This window comes from Bubalus kerabau, chromosome 13, assembly GCF_029407905.1.
Source record: "Bubalus kerabau isolate K-KA32 ecotype Philippines breed swamp buffalo chromosome 13, PCC_UOA_SB_1v2, whole genome shotgun sequence".
NCBI lineage: Eukaryota > Metazoa > Chordata > Mammalia > Artiodactyla > Bovidae > Bubalus > Bubalus kerabau.
In genome coordinates this window covers 17,221,730-17,247,751 of record NC_073636.1, presented here as the reverse complement: position 1 = coordinate 17,247,751, position 26,022 = coordinate 17,221,730, and the positions used below count along the sequence as shown (strand labels likewise).

Genomic DNA, 26,022 nt, shown 5'->3' with positions numbered 1-26,022 from the left:
CAGATGTTGGTAAAAGAAAAACTGCACATTTTTGCACTCAGGAGGTTTGGCCCAGGTACTGAGAGCAAAGAAAACTTTTACGTCCAAGTCAATGAATCTTGGATGTTGAGACAGAGTTTATTGAATTTTCAGGGAAAGAACATCAGAAAAGACTAGTATACTTGCCCAGAAAGTTCTCATCCCACCATCAGGTCTACAGACACCTCATCTTCAAAAGAAAAGTAGCACAGCTGATAACTACACCTGGACCACCCTCAATCTGGACAGACTGGCATGCGGGAAAAAAGTCATAAAACCATGAAAAGCCTGACTGGAAAGGGAAGGGTGAAAACTAAATATCATTTCCATGAGTACCTCAAGACCGCAACAAGCTGTATTTGAGGGAGGAAATCCCAGGAAGGAAAATAATAGAAAGTGGAGGTATTTAACACAATACCCCAGGACACATCTGGCCACGGCCACCCAACGAATAGAAGGATGTGATAATCCAAATATCACTTCTGTTTAGCTTCGGACTTCCTATTGAGGAAGACTCTGCTTTGGAGCCTGACAACTAGGTTCCTTCTTCTAAGCGCAGCCAGATAGTGGCCAAGAGAAACAGCCTGCCAAAGGGAGGAAGCAAGCAAAGCCCCACAGATTAAAAATTCACTGCAGCTAATCCACCGAGTGAGTAATCCACACGTGGAAAGTGGTAACGATGTGAAGATGAAATCCAGAGGGAGAAAATACGGGCAGAACATTTGGAAGAGCCTGTCAGTAATGAAAACATTTAGAAAATCAAGCTTCCTAAGAAACCAAGGAGACAATTTTATTACTCGGGATTTTCAACACTGAACCAAACAAACTCTCCACCTATTACTCAGGGTGCAAGGCATTGTGGGAAACACCCAAGAGGGAAACCATGTGGGTGAGAATGTCCCCAGCAAGCACCTCTGAGGTGCACCAGCTGGAGACAAGTCTCACAGAGGAAAAAGCCTGCAACGCTGACCCTCAACAGTAGGATCCTAACACTGAAAGCTCAGAGGCAGAGAAGCCCACAGCGGGCTGCTCATGTCTGGGGAAACCTGAGGGAAGAGAGCCAACTCAAGTGATCTTGAGACCCTGGAGAAGTGATGGGGAGTGACGGCAGCAGGAGGACCTCCATAACATGGACAAGATCACACAGGCAGGAAGGACACAGAGGCTGGAGCAGGTCTAGCCTGTCTGGAGGACACAGCCGGGACCGCGCCTCTCATCTGCCCTGAATCTCCAGTTGGCACAGCATCAGCCATAAGGGAGAGCTTCACCAGCACTGGACACACAGCTGCCATCTGAGACATGGGCCACTGGAGAAGCCTGACAAGGAAATCGCATCAGTCACCAGCTCTTACGATCCATCTCCGTCTATAACTTCTGAAAAAATTACCTCTCTTCCCTTGGAAGCCTTAAAACACTTTGCACCACGTTTATGTCATCATGTGCTGCTTTGCATCATGGGTCTACAGGCACATGTCCAATTTTTTCTGTTAAAGAGTTCAGGGGACCAAATTTACCAACCTATGAAGGTGGTATAGTGTTGGTATAATGATGGTTAAGTGCACTGGCTTTGGCCACAGACACATAACCTAAGCTCAAATCCCAATTCTTCCATATAGTTCTGTGTGATCTTGTCCATGTTATGTAACCCCTCTTGGGCTCAGTGTCCTCTTCTCTAAAATGGTGATAACAATGGAACCTATTTTACTGGACTGCTCTGCAGATTTACTGTGAAAATTCATGTAAAATACTGCAGTTGGCAGCGTGCCCGGCACCCAGTAAGTGCTCAGTAAATGGTTGCTATTATTATTATTATTAAAACTAAGTTTTCTTTGTCTTACAGAAGCCAGCACTCTCTTTGGCTAGAGCAGGAGCTCATTAAATACTGAAGAATGCTAGGTCTGTTCCACGTCTGGAATTCTCTTAGGCAACAGCCCAGCTCACCACCCCCGAGCCCCAATCCTGGTGAGATGCCCCTCCCTGCAGCTTCCACACTGTGTCCCCCCGGTGCAGTGTGATAGCTGAAGCATAATTGCATGTGTGTCTCTCCCAAAAGTTCCATAGGGACAAGAACCACACTCTGTCTTATCAACACTTTCACAGTGCCTGGCACAGAGCAGACTCTTGGTCTAAAATATCTGACGGGGACATCCCTGACGGTCCAGTGGCTAAGACTCCACGCTCCCAATGCAGGTGGCCCAGGGTTCTATCCCTGGTCAGGGAACTAGATCCCACATGCCACAACTAAGAGTTTGCACAGTAACTAAAGATCCCGCATGCCGCAACAAAGACCCACTGAAGTCAAATAAATAAAAATTAAAAAAAAAAAAAATGTCTGATGAATTTTTTAAAAACTGTAGAATCAGTCTCACCATTCTCCAAAGTCCTACCTGAAACCTGACCGAGGGGACTAAACGAAGGCACATTTCCAGATGGCTTCTGGCCCCAGGACTAGATCAAGTATCTTTCATTCCAATAGGACAGACCTGGCTTAGGGGACCCAGTCTACTCAGGATTCAAAGAACCCAGGAGCTTTCTGCAGGGATAGGGCTCAAACCCCTGGCCATGCTAGGAGCCCACAAAACAGACCCCAAAATCCAAATTCCTGGAGAGCTTCTGAAGGACACTCAGATCTTAGGACCTTTGGGGTTAACCAAGCTTTTTAGAGGTCCCTGCATCTACCCAGGCCATTCCTGGGATCCTAGGATGAGGTCACACTTAGGGAATGTATGTCCAGGAATTCCTTCAAGAAAGGAAGGGGTGAGGAGAGCACACTGATCTGACGATGCTGAGGCTGCCCTATCCATGCCCCATGAGGACCCCGCCTGCCTGGGAGCCTGACCAGCCAGGCAGGGCCTCAAGCTCAAAGTGTAGGCATGGGCAGATTTGGTGCCTGGTAAGAGCCCACTTTCTGGTTCACAGGTAACTGCCTTCTCACTGTGTCCTCTATAGCAGAGGGGGCAAAGGAGCTCTCTAGGGTCTCATTTACAAGGGCTCTAATCCCATTTAAGAGGACTCCACCCTCATGACCTAATCACCCCCAAAGGCCCAAGGAAGGCAATTCTGACACATGCTACCATGTGGATATGCCCTGAGGATATCATGCTAATATCCATCTCCTAAATCCATCACACTAGGGGTTAGATTTCAACACGTGAATTTGGGGTGACATAAACATTCAGTCCACAGCAAACAGTACTTATTTCATGCCATGAAGTGACTGAGAATCTAGATTCCTGTGCCCTACCCCAGGAGTCAGCCACACTCAGATATGAATATTTTTACCTCCTTCTCCCTGCACGGGTAATTTGCCCACTGGAAGCCTGTTGGCATCTGTTTCTGTCCCACTGATGACTCCGTCAGTGTTTACAGATGGTGATGAGAAGAGAGAGGATAATCATGACAATAATCCCAACAATGCCATCACCACCAGCACCAAATTAACACAAAACACCAGCACCCTAAAAAAAAGTCAGACATCCACCACATTCAACAAAGACCAACATCCCTATTTCCAGAGCCAATACTCAACCTATAGGCAGTGGTTCAATCAGACTGGTTCGTAAAATACTGAAATATCTTCATATCAACTGATGAATAACCACAGCCCCACCCCAACCCCATACAGCTGACCTCTCCGATCTCTGTTGAGATCTCCCTGCCCGCTAGAGGAACCGAAGACCCAAGATTCATCTAGCCAACTAGTTGATGATTCTCATCATCTTCCTTATACACTTCCTTATTTTTAAATTCTCTACCAAGATGACATGTTTCTTTTATAATTTTTAAAGAATTTTTCTGACAGTACCAATCACTTAAACACTGAGAATGAAAACAACACATACCTTAATCAGCCCAGATAAAATATACTACGAAACTTCGGGTTTTGTGTTGATGGTTTCAGAGTTAAGGCTGATTATGGTCCAACTGCTTAGAAGCCCTGCCCAAAAGATGATAGCTAGGTTCCAAAGAGTATGTATGACACCAACATTTATGAGAAATGACTATTTTGAAGCTATAATCTTCAAAACATAATAATACCCTCTATTTGTGTAAAGCCTTGCTACACATACCTTACCCCCCTCAGGACTTACAACAGGGCTGTGATGGAAACAGGTGTCATCATCCACATTTAACAAACAAGGTAATCCAGACATAGAGAGGATAACACCAAGGGTCTATATTTCTCTCTTTGGCCATGACACACGGCATGTAGGATCTTAGTTCTGCAATTAGGGATTGAACCCTTGCCTCCTGCAGTGGAAGCACGGAGTCTTAGCCACTTGACCATCAGGGAAGTCCTGGATCCACACTTCGGAAATGTCAGAGCTGGGACTGAACTCAGAACTCCTGATCTCAGCTTCCTCCAGAACTGTGCTGAGTCAACTTACACATGCTCAGAAGAACCTCATTCAAGAATTGTGCAGTCAGTTGTTGAACCGGGGGTAGCCTGAAGTGGTTGAGGGATACAAGCCAGAGCTGGCTGACCAGCACCCAACAGGCTCCAATGGGTCCTAACCACACCACATCCACAGAACGGGGAGGTATCTGTTCCCAAGGCCTCCACTAACCAGCCTGTAAGCAGCATGACATGGGAGGAAGAGAACTGAACTAGGAGTCAGAAGATGCTCCAATCTCCACCTGCCACTTAGCAACCTATTCTCTGGAATCACCTCACCTCTTGAACCTCCATTTTCTTTCTGCAAGATGCAGCACATGATTGCTCCCTACTACATGGTTGTCCTAAGATGCAGAAGGAATCATGAATGCAAAGTTCAGTTCAGTTCAGTCGCTCAGTCACGTCCGACTCTTTGCAATCCCTTGAACACCAGGCACACCAGGCCTCCCTGTCCATCACCAACTCCTGGAGTCCACCCAAACCCATGTCCATTGAATCGGTGATGCCATCCAACCATCTCATCCTCTGTTGTCCCCTTCTTCTCCTTCTCCTCAATCTTTCCCAGCATCAGGGTCTTTTCCAAGGAGTCAACTCTTCGCATGAGGTGGCCAAAGTATTGGAGTGTCAGCCTCAACATCAGTCCTTCCAATGAACACCCAGGACTGATCTCCTTTAGGATGGACTGGCTGGATCTCCTTGCAGCCCAAGGGACTCTCAAGAGTCTCCTCCAACACCATAGTTCAAAAGCATCAATTCTTCGGTGCTCAGCTTTCTTTATAGTCCAACTCTCACACCCATACATGACTACTGGAAAAACCATAGCCTTGACTAGACGGACCTTTGTTGGCAAAGTAATGTCTCTGCTTTTCAATATGCTGTCTAGATTGGTCATAACTTTCCTTCCAAGCAGTAAGCGTCTTTTAATTTCATGGCTGCAGTCACCATCTGCAGTGATTTTGGAGCCCAGAAAAATAAAGTAAGCCACTGTTTGCACTGTATCCCCATCTATTTCTCATGAAGTGAGGGGACCAGATACCATGATCTTCATTTTCTGAATGTTGAGCTTTAAGCCAACTTTTTCGCTCTCCCCTTTCACTTTCATCAAGAGGCTCTTTAGTTCTTCTTCACTTTCTGCCATAAGGGTGGTGTCATCTGCATATCTGAGTTTATTGATATTTCTCCTGGCAATCTTGATTCCAGCTTGTGCTTCCTCCAGCCCAGCGTTTCTCATGATGTATTCTGCATATAAGTTAAATAAGCAGGGTGACAATATACAGCCTTAACATACTCCTTTTCCTATTTGGAACCAGTCTGTTGTTCCATGTCCAGTTCTAACTGTTGCTTCCTGAGTAGCATACAGATTTCTCAAGAGGCAGATCAGGTGGTCTGGTGTTCCCATCTCTTTAAAACCACAAAACACCACAGAGCTGTGGAAAACTATACGCGTGTCCCTCAAAAAATGAAACATAAATTACTACATGATCCAGCAATTCCACTTCTGGGTACGAAATGAAAGAAGCAAAAGAACTGAAAGCAGGGACTTGAGGAAGGACCTGTACATCCATGTTCACAAAGCATTGTTCACAAAACCCAAAAGCTGGAAGCAGCTCCAAGTGTCCATCAAGAATGAATAAACAAAGCGTGGTCTAGCCACACAATCAAAGACTAGTTTGCCTAAAAAGGAAGGCAATTCTGACACATGCTACCATGTGGATAAACCTTGAGGACCTTATGACAAATAAAATGAGCTAGACACAAAATGACAAAAAATATCTGATTCCACCTATAGGATGGACCTAGGGTAGTTGAATTCATAGAGACAGAAAGCAGCATAGGGGCTGCTGGGAGTGGGAGGGAGGGGAAATGGGGAGTGAGTGTTTAATGGGGATAAAGCCTCAGTTTGGGAAGATGAGAAGGTTGAGATGGGGAAGGCGGAGGAGATAGGCTGATGGCTGCACAACAACGTGAATGTCCTTAGCGCCACTGGACTGTCCACTTAAAAACCATTAAGATGGTAAATTTTAGGTTATGCATTTTTTTAGCCACAGTTTAAAAACACACACCTGCAAAGATAAGATCTTCTATTTCCCAGCTGTCAAAGGAGCCAAAAGGGCCCTAAAAAGTCAACATCAGCTTTTTATAATGATTAGGACCATAAACTCCATCGTTACTGGCCGCAGAGAGGACCCCAGCAGAAGCATCCCCATATAGGCTCCCCAACTTTTATCCAAGGTCTGCCCCAAAAGTTCACTTTCAGCTTTTGGTTGTGGTAGTTGTTCAAGGCATATTTTCAAAGAAAAGTGAAATCTCTCATGGGACCCTGCTCAAGCCTAGAGAAGCCTTGAGTACCAAGGCCCCGTGAGGCTAAATTACAGTGTGAACAGTCCTGGCGGGGTCCTGGGAACAGGGGCTGTGCTGGTGGAGGAGGGGCGGGGGGGTCACAGAGGCAGCACAGTCGCATCTCTTTTAGGGCCCAGGCCAGTCTAGGACCAGTTTTGTTTTTTGTTTTATGGGTGTGTGTGTGTATGTGTGTGTGACTTGAATCTCAGTGTCTGTGTGTGTGTGGTTTGAATATTACTTCCCTGAATCCTTGACCCTTGCAGTGGAAGTGCAGAGTCTTAACCCCTGGACTGCCAGGGAAGTCCCTAGGACCTAGTTTTTTATCAGTCAGTCGGCCTAGGATGTCTGTCCCACCTTGCCACTCTTGGCCTTCAATTTCCCAGTTTGCAACTCATTTGTGCCTCCCCAATCCCCACCCAACTAAAGGTCCAAAACCACAATTACCTACTTTCCTCCTGTCTTCCAGCCAAACTGCTAGTTCTTATCAGTTTGGCATGGGAGGAAAAAGTACTTTCTTTAAAATCACTTATACCACAGATGGCTGATCTCTGAACCTATTTCAAGGCATTTGTATCTCCTAATGTTTGAAGGCAAATTTCAAGCAGCCATTTTTATCAAGGTTAAAGAAATGGGAAGAGCCCTGGGGGTGGGGGGAATGGGCCCTAGGGTGTCTGCCATCCCCATCACCCCACCAGACCTCTCAGCTTAGCCCAGCTTCATTTCCTTCTTGCTTTTTCCCCACAACACTATGGGTCTTGGCAGGAGGGGACAGTCTCGTGCGTGGGGCAGGCAGGAACATCACTTGAAAATGGGGACTGTCCGAGATTTTATTGAATATGGTAGCTTTAGGACTCCATTTATAGCCCCAAATCCGATTTGGTGTAAAAGCAATTTCAGTGATGGGAACCGTGGTTATAAAATTCCAAGAGGAGGGCCTCTCACCAGTAAAACTGTTGACACTGTCCAGCTGAAAAGCCTTTTCTGTCCCCGCTCACCACGTTGCAAAGATACTAATAAACTGTGACCCCAGATCCGGTTTGGCCATCAAAAGGGCTAACAGAGAAGTTAAGATGAGGGATTTCAAAGAAAAACAAATATCATATATTAACATATATATATGTGGAATCTAGAAAAAAAGTGTAAATGATCTTATTTGCAAGACAGAAATAGAGACACAGACATAGAGAACAAATGTATGGATACCAAGGGGGAAAGGGTGGGATGCATTGGGAGATTGGGACTGACATATATATATTATTGATACCGTGCATAAAATAGATAACTAATGAGATCCTAATGTATAGCACAGGGTACTCTCTACTCAGTGCTCTGTAGGGACTTAAATGGAAAGGAAATCCAAAAAAGAGTGGGTAGATGTATATGTATAGCTGATTCACTTTGCTGTAGAGCAGAAGCTAACACAACACTGTAAACCAACTGTACTCCAATTAAAAAAAAAAAAGATGAGGAATTTCACCTGATTCAGACATGAGCTCTCCAACTGTTATACCTACATCCTGCAACCTGGGGAATTAAACTTCTGAGATCATCTCCCATCCCCCATCCAACAATCCCTGATAAGGATGTTGTTGTTCAGTCACTAAGTCGTGTCTGACTCTTTTGCAACCCCAGGCCTCTTTGCAGCATGCCAGGCCTCCCTGCCCCTCACCATCTCCCAGAGTTTGCCCATGTCCATGTCTAAAACATCCTGATAAGGATAATTTTGAATAAACTGTTACGTCTGTTCATGCGGTACATACCTAGAAATGTTCCTTTTTGTTAAATTCTCCAGCATTAAAATAAACTGAGTACCTACAGAATTTAAACTTACAAAACTCCCTGATGTTTTGGAACACTGTAATCGACCAGTTACTTCATTCTTCCAAGCCTCATGTTATTTTCAATAAGAAAGCAAAGCAGAAAAGACTGAAGCCATTCCCAGAAAGGAGAAGCACCTTTCAGCTGCAAGAAGGGCCACAGCTGCATCAAGATCTAAGAGCTGCTGGAGAAAACAGAAACTGCAGTTAGAAGAGGCTCTTGCACAAGCTGATGTAGAGATAGATTGAAGAAAAAAAAAAAAAAAAAAAACAGCTCAGGGTGCAGGGAGAGGTGCAGAGACACAAAGCTGATGAGATAACCCAGGGAAGGGATGAGTCTGTGTACACAGCAAACTAGGTCACTCAACACTCGAGCTGGCCCAGAACACGCTGGGGGCTGAGTCTCTTGCTGAACAGGAGCACCAGGTGAACCAACCAGCCTCCTGTGGGAAGCAAGTGTTGGATGGTGCAATGCACCCTCCAGATGTGTGCAAGTGACCTCTGAGGAGCAGTGCGTCAGCACCGCAGGGGTTAAAGAGACAGAAGGAGCACTTACTGCACACAGATCTACAGCCATGTCCTGCCCTGAGTGGTTTTCATACACGCTCATCTAATGTTCACTGCAACCCTTAGACTGGGTGCAAGTCTTACCCGGTTGTGCAGATGAGGGCACAAGGCTGAGAATGGCGAAATAATTTTTCCAAAATCATATGGCTGGAAAGCAGGGGACCCAGGATTTGCACCCCTGTCCTGGGGACTTAGAGCCTCCATTCTTAGCAGCTCAGTACTGAGCTGGGTGGAACATCCAGCGAATGTTCCCCCCTGGTTGACTGAGGACTTGCTGTCGGTTTCTTAAATCAACTCTAGCGGGAGGTTACGTATACACCGTTCTGCATTTCTACTCCAGGAGCTTTCAAAAATCAATTTCCAACAGACAGGGACTTCCCTGGTGATCTGGAGCTAAGACTCCACCCTTCCAATGCAAGAGATCCAGGTTCGATCCCGGTCAGGGAGCTAGACCCCACATGCCACAGCTAAGAGATCGTGCACCCAAAATAAATAAATATTTTTTTTTAATTTCCAGCAGATACTGACATGTGTTTCACAGCACTGGCCCTGAATATCCAGCCATCCTCCACCACAGCTGCTAAAGGCAACTGGAACTTGGTGACGGTTGCTGTTTACTCAATCCCACTTGTGCCAAGCACCTCGCAGGCATCACTGAAGCCTTAGAGAAACCCCACCAGGCAGCAACTTCCAGCTCCATCTTGACTCAGAAAGTTGAAGGATGGGTACCAAGAGGGATACAGGTATGAACGGCCGTGCCGGCGCTGCCTTCCTATCATGGTTCACGGCCTGCCCGTGCCTCCCCGGCCTGGCCTCAGTCAGTATGCTGTCTTATAGGCTTATCCTCAAGATTTGGTGTTAACTAGAAGTGGAATTCCTCCACCTCTGAATGGATTTGAAATATGAAGAAAAACAGCACAAGACTCATAGCCGACCACTGGAGACAGGGAATGGACTTGGCACGGAATGAAGTCGGCCTGTGGCCTCCATTTGGTCTGGTTCGAACATGAGGAATCCACATACTGCATAACAAACATCTTTAAAAATCAAGCAGGATCTAAGAAAACTAGCCCAAGGAAAAGGTGACCTCCTGCATCACAGGGGGTCAAAGGGAGGTGCCCAATGTGAACTGAGAAAGAAGGTCACGTTAGCATCTCTCCCAGGGTCCACGTGTCTTCCCGTTGTCACATGTGCACTGAACGGACCATCTTGAGTCAGAAAACAAGCTTGCATCTGTTGATGAGGGCTCCAGGCTTCGTGCTGGCCACCCTTAAGCGGTTCCTTCTTCAAATGAAGGAACGTGTCCCAGGGGCCGTGGGCTCTCTGGCTATTCCTGCAAAATCTGATGAGGACTGGAGGTAATATGAGGTCCTCGGGTCTACCCCTGTGGGTGTAAGTTGACCAATAACGTGACAGTCCTTTGCTTAAGCAGTGCTAAGCCCTCCCAGAGAGGCAAGGAAGAGATGAAGGAGAAAGATTGAAGGGGATTTATGGAGATTTATTTGGGGAAAGGAAGGATTAAAGGGATTTATGGAGACCTAGCCAAAGAAAAACTCAACAAGTTAACCCCTAAAATCCTACCCTGAGAGAACACGAATGTCCACCTGCCAAGTCTAATTACTGTCCACTCGGTTGCCAAGTTTGAGCCGGAAATTTCTACCAGAGACAGTCTTCATTAGCCCCTCCAGGAACAAGCTCTAAAAAGTTCAATTTCCCAAATTCCACCCTACTAATCTGTAAAGCCATGAGAGTTTGTTATCTTTATCACAACAGAGGAAAAACTTCTGGCTTTTCCTCTCTAAACACAAAACATCCTATTAAAGAAAGATGTAGCAAGAGTTTCTCATGTTTATTATTTTTCATAGAATGTTTGGGCTTTAAATTCTCAAATCAGGGAATTCCCTGGTGGTTCAATGGTTAGGACTTGGCGCTTTCACTGCCCAGGGTGCGGGTTCAATCCCAGGTCAGGGAACGAAGATCCCGCAAGTCACATGGTATAGTCAAAAGATAAAGTTGGAGATTTAAAAAATAAAAATAAATACATTCACAAATCAAGTAGCAGAGTTGTAGGTTATAGGTCCACCTGTCAGAGTGCTCTTCCTATTGATAATTCTAGAGGCAAAACATGGCATTTTCACAGAAAGTTAAGCAATTCATCCAACTACTCAAATGTCAAGCCTATCATGACCCCCTTCCGTGACAGAAAAGGAGACACTTCAAGAGTCATCCCAAATACAAGCTCTTGGAAAGAAATAGATTAGCCTAAAAACCTAAGGGACCCAGGGAACCTCCCTGGTGGTCTAGTGGTTAAGACGCCCCTTCCAATGCAGGGGGCACAGGTTCCATCCATGGTTGAGGAAATAAGATACCACATGCCTTGTGGCATGGCCAAAACTTTTTTTTTTTTAATTTCTAAATAAACAAATCCAAGAGTTCCTCACAAGAAAAACCCAGGAGCCCAAAGGATGTGAGCTTTCCCTCCAAACTCTTTCCAAGAGCTTCCCAGAACACAGACAGCCCTGCTGTGCTCAGAGAGCAGGTGCTCAGAAAATTCTTGGAAAAAAACTGACCAAAACCAACAAGTGGTATCTCTCTCTCAACCCCAAATCCCAGGCAAATCTCACAGCCACACCCAACCCACCAACGACTCCTATTGGCTCTCCTTCCATATGTTTCCAGAATCCAGCCACTTCTCATCACCTGCAGAGCTGCCCCCTCTCCCCGCCCTCCACTACCATTCTCCACCCTGCAATTGTTTCCATAGCCTCCAAGCTAGTCTCCCTGTTTCTTCCCTTAAATCTGCCTGTCCACTCTTAACACAGCAGCCGTGGCCATGATGGAAACACCTAAGTTATGTCAAGGTACACCTCTGTTCAAAACCCTTCAACATTTACTATTTCTCTTAGAGCAAAAGCAGAGTCTATTACCAAGAACTTCCCTGGTGCCTCAGACAGTAAAGAATCTGCCTGCAATGCAGGGTTCAATCCCTGGGTCAGGAAGATCCCCTGGACAAGGGAATGGTAACCCACTCCAGTATTCTTGTCTGGAGAATCCCATGGACAGAGGAGCCTGTTGGGCTACAGTCCATGGGGTTGCAGAGTCAGACACGACTGAGCACTAACACTGTCACTTTCAAGGCCCTTTGGGAACCTTGACCAACCCTCCCCCAGCTCCACACCTCACACCTGTGTCCCCTCAGCTCCCAAGCTCCTCCTGAAGCTCTCTCACTTTCAGACACACAAGCCTCCTTGAAGCTGGGCCTTGAAAACACCAGGCCTGCTCCCACTCAGGCCCTCAGCCCTTGCTGTTCCCTTCAACTGGAACATTCTACCTTCATCTCTTCAGGTCTTTATCCACAGATTAGCTGCTGGGCCAGGCCCTCCCTGGCTACCTATTCAAGCTCCCATCACCCCACCCTACCCTACCCCTGCTCCCGCTCTAGAAAATCCCATTTCCCTGGTTTATTTCTCTCCCTAACGTGTCTACTATGTAACATACTCTTCATTTTCCTGATTCATATTTTTCATTTTCTGGCTTCCTCACCAGAGAATGAGAAGGAAATGAGAGCTCCAGGAAAGCAGGCATTTGTGTCTGCCTGTTCTCTGCTGTACTCACCCCCATCAGTGCCTAGAATATAGCAGGTGTTTGATCAATATTTTTAAATGTACAAGAGGCTGAATTTATATCATGCCTCAAACAGAGGGCTGAGACATGCAAACTTCTAACCAATACTGCATCTGGAATACCCTCTAGGAGAACTCTCGAGGTTGCCCACCCCTCTCTGCTCCTCTTGGAGGAGCATTCTTTCAAATGCTTCTCCCAGACTCTACAACTGTGAGTAGTCCCAGAACAAATACTCTCAAAACAGCCAAATACACAAATCACCAGGAGGAGATCTGCAATCTCCCCCTCCCCCAATATCCATACACCACCACTCTGCAACCCGAAAAGAACAGGTGAGTCTGTTTTCTACCCAGGCCTTCAGATAAATCAATCACATGTCCTCAACAGGTGTATTGACTGAGCAATTTCAGAAAAAGGCATGTAAGTATGATACTAGTGAGAAAAGACAGTGCTGGCCTCACAGGAATTTCTATTTATACTCTTCCTAAAGCAGCACCCAGCAGGCACTCACTTCATGAAGAAGCAAAGGCATCATGCTACTGACATCAAGTGGGGTAAGAGTTCCTGCCCTGAGCTATGTCACTTTGCTACTAGCCTGGGCATAAAAATGTCCCTCCAAATGGACCAAGCTGTCCTAGCTACACATGAAAGCTACCAGAAAATTACAGTGAGTGCCTCTCTTACCCAGACAAGCCAAAAAACCTTAGGGTTGTAAGAGCACTTGAAAATCATCCCATCTTCTCTGCCCCTCTGATTTGACAGGTGATGATGCTAAGACCCGGAGAAGGCGATGGCACCCCACTCCAGTACTCTTGCCTGGAAAATCCCATGGATGGAGGAGCCTGGTGGGCTGCAGTCCATGGGGTCGAGAAAAGTCAGATAGAACTGAGCGACTTCAATTTCACTTTTCCCTTTCATGCATTGGAGAAGGAAATGGCAACCCACTCCAGTGTTCTTGCCTGGAGAATCCCAGGGACGGGGGAGCCTGGTGGGCTGCCGTCTATGGGGTCGCACAGAGTCAGACATGACTGAAGCGACTTAGCAGCAGCAGCAGAAGCTAAGACCAGTCATGTGGACAAATGATCAAGTAGCCCACAGGCCACACACCTGACCAGTGGCTGAGCCAGACCTTGAACCCAGGCCCAAGACCTCCCTGGTGCCCGCTCCAGCCCCCTCAAACAGCAATTATTTCAACACAAAATGTTTGGTCTGTAAGAAAAGCATGTATTCATACCCTGCAGAGATGAATGTCTATTTTCTAGGACGTGCCATTTCTGTACTCCAGGGGAAAGAAGGTGTATTGGAAGAACCATTCTGTGCCAACTATCAAGGTCTTTTCTGTTCAGATGCCTTTCATGGTGTGGAAATTATAGAAGCCACCTCCATAAGTCTGGGGTAATTCCTGCACACCAAGGTCAAAGCTTTCTTCCCATCCATATCCTTCTTCAGATGGCCTATTTTCATTTTCTTGGTTTAGAAGACGTGGAAAGACATCTACCTATGGTAGAGATGGCCTGAATGGCCTCAGCAAACACACCACAGAAATGTTTATCACTCTTAATGTTTAAAGAGTGACAAAAAAGAAATGTTTATCACTCTAAATTGCTGTTACACAACACTTATGTGGTCTCATTTATTTGGGGTACCAGGGTCTGAAAACATGGCATTGATTAATAAACAGTATTTAAACCTTCCCACCTTGTTTGGAGGTAGGGTTAGGCCCTGGGATTTCCTTTCAAAGGAAGACATACCGAAGGCCACAAGTTAAGAGGTTTCTCCGGAAGCCTGGCTCAGGGGTGTATCAGAAAACCAGGTCCAAACCACCCAGTGGGTCCTTTCCCCTACACTGACCTTTGCTTCCTCCAGCTCTTTTCCCACCCTTGAGGCCAGCCTTCACTCTCATTTGCCCCCCACCCTCCAACAAGGTCCTGCTAACCACACAATCTAAATGGCGTGACCCTTTGGCCTTCAACAGTAAACCTTCTGCTCTGCAGGGAAAGGTACCTGAACCAGGCAGCCAAATATCAGATTACAAAGTCTGGCCAAGTGGGTGTTCCTAGGGTCTTTACAATGCTTTATTTCAAAGGCATTTTAACAGCTGACAATCTGTCTGCTGGAAGGGCTTTCCTGCCTTAGGATCTTAAAGGCATATGGTAAAAGTGTGACAAAATGGGCTTGCAGAGTACCTTGGAAATGAATTCCAATTGTTAGTGTTGAAGCCCTTGACTGATGCTAGGTTTCACTGCAAACAAGACCCCAAACTCAAAATCCACACTGATAGGAGCAGAAGTGACATCTATTTAGACTCAAGCTAAGGTTGCTGGACTTGGCCCCAGGGGGAAACAGGAACCCTGAATTTTGGACAACTTCTAGAAAGTCCAAGAGACAAAAAGATGTTGATAATCCAAAAGCTTTGACAAGTTACATGTTTGGATGACAGGTTACCCTGTAATTATGTTTTAACTTAAAATTAATATAATTCTTTAATGTTAAAATTAGCCTTCTAAATACAAAAGTTAGTCAAATTATTAACATTTGCTGTTACATAATCCACAGAGTGGCTCAATCCCATATGCATAATTATAAGTTGTTCTGCCTAGATTTGAGTATCAGCTCCACTTAATAAGTAGCTCCTGTTTAGCAGGTCACTTAATTCTCTTTGCTTCAGTCTTCCCATCTGCCAAGTGGGGATAACCGTAAATACCTACCTCATCAGGTTATCATAAGAATAAAATGAGTTAATACCCATAAGGCACTTAGGGTATCAACTGGTACTTGGTATTCATTTAATAAAGTCACCTACAATTACTACTACAATTATTATTATCACCATGCTATTGAGTGAAAACATTTTGATCATTTTATTGTGTTTTGCTCTTAGAGAACTCCTGCCAGCAGGAAAGAACCATAGCCTGAAGCTCCTCTTCAAAGAACCCTTTCTAAGACAGAAAGCAAAGCTTTGGAATCCTAACAGAGACCCATCCCCAGGTTCTAAGGGGAACTTGGCCAGAGTTCAAGAGGCTGTTTTGCAAGAGCTCTGTGTTCTTTTCGGCGCCCATCAAGCAAGTCCCCATCCTGCCCAGAAGTAGAACCACCTCATCCTCAAACAGTGCCGACCACAGCAGGAGCCACTCAGTGAAGCCACAGCTCACCGGCTGAGCATCCCAGACCACTGAAGAGGTACAGCCTCAGGGCTCTCCTGGGGAGCAGGAGACAGTCAGGGGAGGTTGCATCTGTCTGTCTGGAAGCTGCAGGCAGAGGGACCAGCTCCAGGAGTTCCGGTGAGGATGTGCCAAGCAACACATTCTCCTACCTTAGGACTCCACTCTCTCCAGCTCCCTCATCCTCAGCCACATGAGCATTCTCAGGATGACCACAAAGGACACGCTTCTTCTTTCTCAGCAACTTAACCATCTCAAAGTCACTCCCCCAAACCCAAATAAACCTCAAGGGTAATTTTCTAAAGCTCTGACCAAACCTCACCCCTTACCTGGCCGTGCTAAGAGGCAGCCCCAAGCCCCTCTCTATGAAAACGCAAAGCTCTTTCTGTTTTCGTTCCAACAAAGACAAAAAGTCTACACCCACAGGTAGACTGGGTACCTGAAGTGAGCACAAAATCTGGGAGACCCTATTTTCATTCTAGGTAAGTGTGCATCCCCAGGATCAGAAGCATGGAGGGATGCTTCACAACTTGGCTTTGGGGGGCCCACTTCAGATATTGGGGTGGGGAGGGAAAATGACCAAACAACTCAGTGGACCCTGAGTATGGGGCAGAAAACAATCTGGGTTTGAAAATATGGTTCTGGAAAAGCAAACCAACCACAATGACAAGTAAAAGGGGATTAAGAAGGCAGGAAAGAAGAGCACCCTAATTTGTCTTATGAAACACCTCCTCTTTCTCTTATCAGCTTGACCAACACCTCCATGAACCCCTGCAAAATGTTCGGCTCATACAGCAGGTATGTGTGTGAATATATATGCTTACATACTGATCACATGAGGGGAGGCAATAACTCCAACTCCAGATTCTTCCAGCAGCAACCGATCCTCTTTCACTATCAGTCTCCCTACCTATTCTGAGGTACTTCGAAACAAAACAAACAAAAACCAACTCTTGGGCAGAAAAGGAACAGCAGCTGAATGGAGCAGCACATGCTTGAGCCTTCCTGACATCGACTTCTGGTTATTTCTGCTTTCTTGAGATCAGCCACCAGCCTCGGACTACACACAGCCCTGGAAAGGAACCGTGGGTACAGCGACTCTCGCAGACCCTCCTTGGTGACCAGCACTCCAGCGTGTGCTGCTGAGCCTGGTGAAATGGACTGACGTTCAGGTAAGGCTCGGCCCACACGTGACCCTGCACACTGCGAAATTCCTCCCTTCCCTAATCGCGCGGCCATCCAAAGTCATGCCTACATCGAGTACGTGCGGATGTCAATTCTCTAAGAATACATGATGTTAGAACAGAAATGGGAATGCCCGGAGCCGGATTTCCTTGTGACCACGTCTCTCGCCGACACGGTGCGCCCGTGCACACGGTGAGTAGACGCACGCAGCCGGTGAACAGGAATATCCACCATGCTCAGCCCACAGTCACGCGTGGGGAGAATGAGTCGAGAGGGCGGCGGTGTCAGGGAAGTGAAAAGTCGCCCGCCTGCGACTGTCCCCGAAACCCCAGGGGCCCCCCCGCCCCCGCGCGGCGCAGACCCACGCGGCGGGCACGCGGGGGGCTCCGGAGAGCCGAGAACTGGACAATGAGGACGCGGCGACCCTCCGGTTCCTGCCGCGGTGGCGGCGACGGCGGCGGTGGCAGCGAGAGCCACCTCTGCACCCGCTGCCGCTGCCACCTCCACCCTCTTCTCCCCGCTCCCCACTTACGTTCCGAGGGTCTCCTTGAACTCGAAGATTTTCTTGATGTCTTCAGCTTGCTTTTTCCAGGAGGAGCTGCTCTCGCCGTTCTCCCGGGCCATGGCAGACGAGGGCGGCGTGCGCGGAGGGCGGAGAGGCTGAGCGGCCAGGGGCGCAGGGGGCCGGGGTGGGCGCGCGAGGAGGGAGCACCGGGGGGCGGCGGCGCGGGTGCAGCGGAGGCGCGGGCGGCGGCGCGCCGGTCCAGGAGGGCTGGGCGGGCGGCGCGGGGATGCTCGGCGCGGGAGCCGAGGAGACTTTGTGCTGCGGCAGGGCTTCCTCTTCTGCAGTTTCCTCTTTCACTCTCGCCGCCGCGGTCCCTCCCTGGCTCTTATTTCTGCGCGTCTTGGGCACAGACTTCCTGCCGCCGCGCGCCGGGCTCCTTTGCTGCCGGCTGCCAGCCTCACTTTCTGCTACTTTCTTGCCTCCCTTCTCCTCCCTCCCCGCCGCCCGCCCTGCTCCCTCCCCCCTCCTCCTCCCGCGGGCTCCCCGCCCTCTCCGTGCTCCCCGGCCGCCTCCCGCCTCCCCGCCTCCCGCGCGCTGCCGCCTTCGGGGATGTCCTGCTCCCCGGGAGCGCCGTGCCCCGGGCGCGGGGGCACCGCCGTCGCCGCCCGGTCACGCTCCCAGCCGCCGCGCGAGCCCTGGAGCCCGGGAAAAGGCAGGTGCAGGGAACCCTGGCAGGTGCGGAAGCCAGAGAGCTTGCTGAAGGACCCCGGCCCTCCGGGGCTGCCTAATTAATTCTACCAAGTCAAGTCTCGGGGGCGCCAGGGCTTTCCTCCCTAGCGGCGGGAGGGGGCGCCTCTGCGCTGCGCTTGGACGCGGCTGGAAGGGGGCGGGGGTGCAAGGCCGCCCGGATGCGGGGCGCCAAGGGCGGGGGCGTCCTCCCCGGGCGTCCCGGCGCGGCGCGGGGCTGGGCGGGGGCCGGTTGTTATGGCGACGAAAGGCGGCGGCGGGGATGCTGGCAGAGGTGGGCGTTGACTCGGGCCGCGAGGCGCCGGCCGGTGGCTGACGGTCCCGGAGCCTCACGACTTGGCCACTGGAGCTAATTCGCATTGCACCAAAATCGGCGCTAGAGTCCAATTACGGCCGGGGGAGGGGGCCGCGCCGCGAGGAGGGAGCCGGGAGCCCTGGAGCCGGGGACGCACAGGGCGTGCCAGGCGCTGCATCGTTTTCCCTTGGGGAGCTTTACTACCGGGGTTATCTGGCGGCCGGGCGGCGGGTGGATTCGGGCTCCGTGCACCGCCCAGGCTACCTCAGGCCTGGGGCTGGAGCGGGCCTGGGCGGGCCTGGACCGGCCTTCGCTCCAGCTCGGCTTCTCTTGGTCTCTCTCCAGCGGCCAAAACCTAGAGGAAAGGGAAGCTTTGCCCCACACCCTCCTCGCCAGGAGGGCTGCCCCTCGTACCCCGGCTGCGGCGGGTTTAGTAGGGCACCCTGTCTTAGGGCATATACCTGGAAAAAGCGTTTCCAACAGACTGGAGAAACGCACCCAGAGCTCCCCACCCGCCTCCCCTGGCCTTTCATGTCCGAGTTGCACTCTGACTGCCCCATTCTTCCGTGTCCACCTGTCAGAGGGCAATCCACGTGCGGATGCCCATTCTCAACCTGCGGGGACTATCTCTTGTTTCAAAAAATTGTAGTTTTCTTCGTATAAAGACTATCACTCCCTGAGGGCCCCTCGACTGAGTTGGATAAACAGCCTTATGTCTTGATTGCTGACACCTGTCCCATTTTCCCAGGACTGTTCTAATTTCACTGTCAAAGGGGGGAAAAAATTCTACTGCCTGAAAACTTATCTAGCACCTTCCTCCTCGTTCTGACAGGCTGGATGCAGGCCTACTGCCCTCCCCAAAGCCGTCTGGACTCCACCCCGGCCTCTACCTTTTCCCTCACCCAAGGGGGTGGGAAGATAACCTGGCCTGCCCAGTCCCCCACATCTGTATGCTGGATTCTGTCTTTCAGGGGCTGTTAGCTTAATGCTCCGGAGAAGGCAATGGCACCCCACTCCAGTACTCTTGCCTGGAAAATCCCATGGATGGAGGAGCCTGGAAGGGTGCAGTCCATGGGGTCGCTGAGGGTAGAACACGACTTAGCAACTTCACTTTCACTTTTCACTTTCCTGCATTGGAGAAGGAAATGGCAACCCACTCAGGGTTCTTGCCTGGAGAATCCCAGGGACCGGGAAGCCTGGTGGGCTGCCGTCTATGGGGTCGCACAGAGTCGGACACGACTGAAGCGACTTAGCAGCAGCAGCAGTAGCAGCTTAAGGCTCTCCAGGCTGGGGAGAGCAAATAGGGGATCTTGCTATTAGAAACTGACTAAATCGACAAACCCAAATTCCACCGTGAATTACTAACCTCTCAAAGTTGGGGCCTGTCACCAAAGGCAAACAGCACCACGCCAATAAGAAATATGTTTGAAGAACTATACTATCGTCTATTGGGGTCAAAGGTCAGACAGTAAGAAGAGTAGGAGCCAGGCATGACTAAGATCCCAAGGGACATATCCCTTACCCGCCCTATGCATGTGTTCATCCTTTTTCGGTCTTTTCCTGTCCTGGCACTTTTTAGCCAGTTCTTCCCTGTTTCACTCTTGCTCCTTGCCTACAGATTATCGTGCCACAAGAGCACACGGTAACAATCCTCAGTCTCAGCTTTTGTCCACAGAGCTAAAGAAGTGGTGATGCTAAAGAAGCGTTGTACCGTTGGAAGTGCTATAGGGAGCTTTATGTTTATTTTGAATTTTCCATGTGCATGCACGCTAAGTCACTTCAGTCTTGACTGTAGCCCGCCAGGCTCCTCTGTCCATGGGATTGTTCAGGAAAGAGCTCTGGAGTGGGTTGCTGTGTGTCTTCCCGGGGATCTTCCTGACCCAGGGATTGTACTCTCATCTCTTAGGTCTGCATTGGCAGGCGGGTTCTTTACCACTAATGTCACTTGGGAAACCCCTGAATTTTCCATAATGATGTTCATTCAGAGCACCAAGTTATCCTCAGCTGGACTAGATCCTACAGAAAAAAAATCAAAAGTGTAATGGGAGTTGAGGTCAAACCAAAGGAATGATACAAAGAAGGAGGTGGAAATGCAGAAGACAAATTCAGTCTGGCTTTAGCATGGTCATTCCTCCCTCACTGGACACCATGTGAAATAAGAGATCTTGACCTTGGGAACCACAATAGAAAACAAAACCACCGTTCCCTAAGAATGATTAAACCTTAGCCTATAAATGGCTTAATTCTGTTTGCTTGAGGACCCTTGATTGGATGACCATTTCCTCCAGCTACCATGTTTTTCTAGAGGACTAGGTGGTGACTGTAAACTCTTCACTCCACTCCAACTCCCATCATCAATCGGTTATTACCTATCAGTCAAAAGCTATCCATTCCCTAACAATTCCACTGCAGAAAGCTCTGCCAGATATTCTAAATTACTAACCTTTAGGTCCCAAGTCTTTATATTTCCTTAAAGCCCTTAAAAATTTTATTAAAGAACCCGAAGAACAAGTTGTTTAATAACCCATCATTAAAGACTTACCAATTTTGTGCCTGTCAAACTCTTTCCAACCAACAGACCTGCCAATAGATCAGGCTTGTGTGGCCCAGATTCAGAATTGGGTGGGTGGTGTGGGGGAAATATCTAGTCTCTAAAGCAAATGTGTAGATTATAGCTGAAAATCTCTGCTGCTAAGTCATTTCAGTCGTGCCCGACTCTGTGCGACCCCATAGACGGCAGCCCACCAGGCTCCCATCCCTGGGATTCTCCAGGCAAGAACACTGGAGTGGGTTGCCATTTCCTTCTCCTTCTCCAATGCATGAAAGCGAAAAGTGAAAGTGAAGTCGCTCAGTTGTGTCCGACTCTTCGCGACCCCATGGACTGCAGCCCACCAGGCTCCTCCATCCATGGGATTTTCCAGGCAAGAGTACTGGAGTTGGGTGCCATTGCCTTCTCTGAAAATCTCTAAATTACCTCTATTCAGCCTTTGGGGCTTCCCAGGTAGTGCAGTGGTAAAGACAGCCTTTAGTACCTAAAATGATAAACCAGGAGCACAAGCTGGGGTGGTAGAAAGAACTAGAAAGTCTGGGAAACTAGGCTCAAGTTCCAAGTCTGTTCCTAAATTTTTCTTGTTTTAATTTTTGGCCCAACCAGGAATCAAACTCAAACCCTCGGCAGTAAATATATGAAGTCCTAATCACTGGACCACCAGGGAATTCCCTCAAAATTTATTTTTTTTAATTGTATGTGACAAGAACTTGCTCATGGAATACAGGGCAAGATGATAAAAGAAATTAAAACTGAAGCTGGAATGCTCAGGAAAGAATCAGGAAACAATAAAATCACAGATATAAAGACTACATTGGAAATGGAACAAGGAAATTGACTTCAAAAAACTTTTTAAAGAATATAGGAAACAAGAATAGTGAAAAAATAAAATGGAATGGGCAAAGATGAGCTAGAACGTTATATGAAACATGAAGTTCAATATATTCATAAATGCCTTCTGAAGAGACTGCAATAATGGAACAAAAAATATTTCAAGATATTATTCAAGAAAACTTTCCAGAAATGAAGACCTTAATCTACAGATTGAAGGGGAACATGTATTTTAAAATATATGATCAATAGGAAGACATGTCCTAGTAGAACTACTTATCTCCAAAGAAATAATCCTTTGATTTTCTCAGAAAAACAAACAAAAAAAGAGTCAAGTTACATGTAATGGGAAGTATATATATCAGCCTTTCATAGGCTTCAATAGCCACATCCAATGATAGAGGCTATGTTTATAAAGTCCCTAAGGCAATTAATTGTGATAAAAGAATTTCATGATAATAACTAATACTTACTGAGTTCATATTATGCATCAGGCTTTGCTCTAAGAGCTTTACCATGTTTATTTAATAATCCTCATATCAATTATATGAAATAGATAATATCTCTATTCTTATTTTGTAGAGGAGACCAAAATTTGAAATGGTTTAGAAGCACACATGAAGCATGAATGAATAAAACCCAAGCAGCCTGGCTGCAGAGCCCTGGTCTTATGTGTTGCACTGTAATCCTGCTGTCAAAGTGTTGCTCAAATAAAAGGCATCAGACGAACAGTGAGAAATTGTTACTGAAGAAGGAGGGAGTGGATATTGAGCAGGCAAAGGTGATAGATGCCCCCTACAATGTAAATATCTTTTTAATGAAGAAAAACAGGAGAATGATAGTTGTTCAAAACCAAAATAGGGTAATCAAATGACTGCCAACTCCAGAAATGTATCTTTGTTTACATTTGCTTGTTTTAGTTCCTTTTTTTTTTCAAACCTCAAGGAACTTTTAAGTGAACTCACTGCCTTGGGTCTTTCCCTGGTGAACATCACCTCTATCTTCCTACCTTAGATCTGAAACAAGTCTTTGGGTTGTTTCCCAATGTTCTCCCAGACCTGGATCTTGCTCTTTTACAGCTGACATTGAAACACAGTCTTGTCTGTTCATATTAGAATTAAGAGTCTATTCTTAGTTCTTAAGAGTCAAGTGAAGTGCATTTGACAACACGCATAGGTACATTTATAAAATTGAGGACACACACACACAAAAAAAAAAACCCTAGTGGCCCAGTGGTTAGGACTCAGTCCCTTCACTGCCGAGGCCCCAGGTTCAATCCCTGACCAGGGAGCAATGATCCCTAAAGCCATGCAAGACAGGCAAATAAATAAATAAAAATAAAATTGAGGACACTGAAAACAGTAAACGCTGAAAACAGTTCCCTCTTACATGGGGAACCAAGTCTAAACAAAAATGGCACCTCCTCTGATTTTCTACCCAGATCAGGATCTACAACAGACATTGAAATAGAATCTCATCAATTTGTATTTAAACGTAATGGTATACTCCAAACAACTGACGGAAGTACACTGGATGATGCACATAAATGCATTTACAAAATTTGAAGGCATTTAGTCAATAAATACAGTTTCACATAAGCAAAGCCAAGCCTACACGACAACCACAATGGCCTCCAAAAAAAATTGCCCATGAAAGTTGATTTTTCTCCAAAACCCCAAATCTTTTAAAAAATCTTTTCCTGTAAAGATGAGTAATTATCAAAAGATGGGAGCCTAATGTAAAATGTTCTTTCTTCTTTTTTAGCAATTTGAGCCACAAATACTTAAATTGAACCACAAACATGTTTAGAATATAATAGTCAAATAAGGAGAAAAAACAGTCTTAAGAAACATCTTCCAAATAGGCACATGAAAAATTGCTCATCATTGGTAGTTATTAGAGAAATGGAAATCAAAACTATAATGAGATACCACCTCACACTGATCAGAATGGTCATTATTAAAAACTATGAATTAATGCTGGAGAGGGTGTGGAGAAATGGGAACTCTCCTACTGTTGGTGGATATGTAAATTGGTGCACCCACTATGGAAAACAGTATAGAGGCTACTTAAAAAATAGAGTTGCCAAATGATTTAGCAGTTCCACTCCTGGGCATTTATCCAGAGAAAAACATGATCCAAAAAGATACATGCACTCCAGTGTTCATTGTGGCACTATTTACAATAGCCAAGACATGGAAGAACCCGAAATGTCCATTGACAGATGAATGGATAAAGAGGGTTTGGTACATATATATAATGGAATATTACTCAGCCATTAAAATAATGAAATAATGCCATTTGCAGCAACATGGATGGACGTAGAGATTATCATACTAAGTAAGTCAGAAGGAAAAAGACAAATACTGTATGATGTCACTTATATGTGAAATCTAAAATACAACACAATGAATAAATCTGAAAAACAGAAACACAGACATAGAACAGTGGTCCCCAACCTTTTTGGCACCAGGGATCAGTTGCATGGAAGACATTTTTGCCATGGACCTGGGTGGAGGGGATGGTTTCTGGATCATTCAAGAATGTAAATAAAGTGAATGTAATTCACATTACATTTATTGTTCACTTTATTTCCATTATTATTTTGTCAGCTCCACTTCAGATCATCAGGCATTAGATCCTGGAGGTTGGGGACCCCGATATAAAGAACAGATTTGTGGTTTCCAAAGGGGAGGGGAGGGAGTGGGGAAGGATTGGGAGTTTGGAATTAGCAGATGCAAAGTATTATAGGATGGATAAACAAGGTCCTACTATATAGCACAGGAAACTATACTCAGTATTCTATGATAATAATAGAAAAGAATATGAAAAAGAATGTGTATATGTATAACTGAATCACTTTGCTGCATAGCAAAAATTAGCACAACATTGTAAATCAATTGTATTTCAATAAAATTTTTAAAGAAGGAAATGTCTTCCAGTGTTTCTAAATCACCAGTTGTAGCTTATGAATTGTAACACCATTGGGCTAATATTAACCATGTTCCGAGTGCCCTAATTTCTCTGTGAGACATTTGTTGAGCTTGTACTTTTTGAAATAGACACATTCAAAAAATGAACAAAGCACAGTTCCTGCTTCAAGACATTCCAAGTCTAAGACACAAAGACAGACATGTAAATAGGTACATGCTCAGTTGCTCAGTTGTGTCCGATTCTGTGAACCCATGGACTGTAGGCCACTAGGCTTCTCTGTCCATGGGATTTTCCCAGCAAGAATACTGGAGTGAGTTGCCATTTCCTCCTCCAGGGGATCTTCCTGACCCAGGGATCAAACCTCCTGCATTGGCATGCAGATTCTTTACCTCTGAGCCACCTGGGACTCCCTATGTAAATAAATAGCAAGAATAAAATGTGATTGAGGCTATAATGGAGGTTTGCACAGAGAGTACTGGGGAAGCATAGAACAGAAAGGGCCTGGAAGTGTCAAAACAGACTTGGGAAAAAGGAAGACTTTTGAACTGGGTCTGGAAGGAATATCCATAAGAAATTGCCAAGGAGAGAAGGGAGGGTGCATGCAGATTTCAAGCAGAAGAAAAAGCATGTGTGAAGGAACAAAATTCAAAGAAAGGAGTATCCATCAGAATAGCCTGGTGACAATCCCCAAGTCTTGGTGCCTTATAGGAACCAAGTTTTGTTTCTCACATTCATCAGTCGGTTGGGGAGCCTGCTGGCAGAGTAGCCACCATCTTGGACTTGACTGGTCCCTGTGGCAGAAGGAAATCAAGCCAGGTTTGCACAGCAGGTGGTTGATTGCTTTGTCCTGGAAGTGACACACATCACCTCCACTCTGGCCAGAACTAATGACACAGATTCACCCACCGAGAGGACCTGGAAATGAGAGCTGAAATGATCTGGCGGATAGCGCTAATGCCTACCCCAAAGGCACTGCAGAAGGCTGCACATTCAGGAAATGGTGCTGAGGGCAGGGTAAGCAGGGGCTGGACATCGGGAGTTAGAAGGCAGTGAG

General features: G+C 46.8%; 1 protein-coding gene across 2 annotated transcripts in view; it reads right to left on the bottom strand.

Moving 5' to 3' along the window:
• The window catches only part of CAMK1D (calcium/calmodulin dependent protein kinase ID), a 391,644-nt gene extending 373,599 nt beyond the window's left edge, over window positions 1-18,045 (bottom strand). For both annotated transcript variants that reach the window (XM_055543599.1, XM_055543598.1), the window contains exon 1: window positions 17,641-18,045. In XM_055543599.1, the coding sequence (XP_055399574.1) occupies window positions 17,641-17,732 (92 nt within the window). In that variant the 5' untranslated portion in view covers window positions 17,733-18,045. The remainder of the gene's footprint in view (window positions 1-17,640) is intronic.
• Between the last annotated feature and the right edge of the window lie 7,977 nt (window positions 18,046-26,022).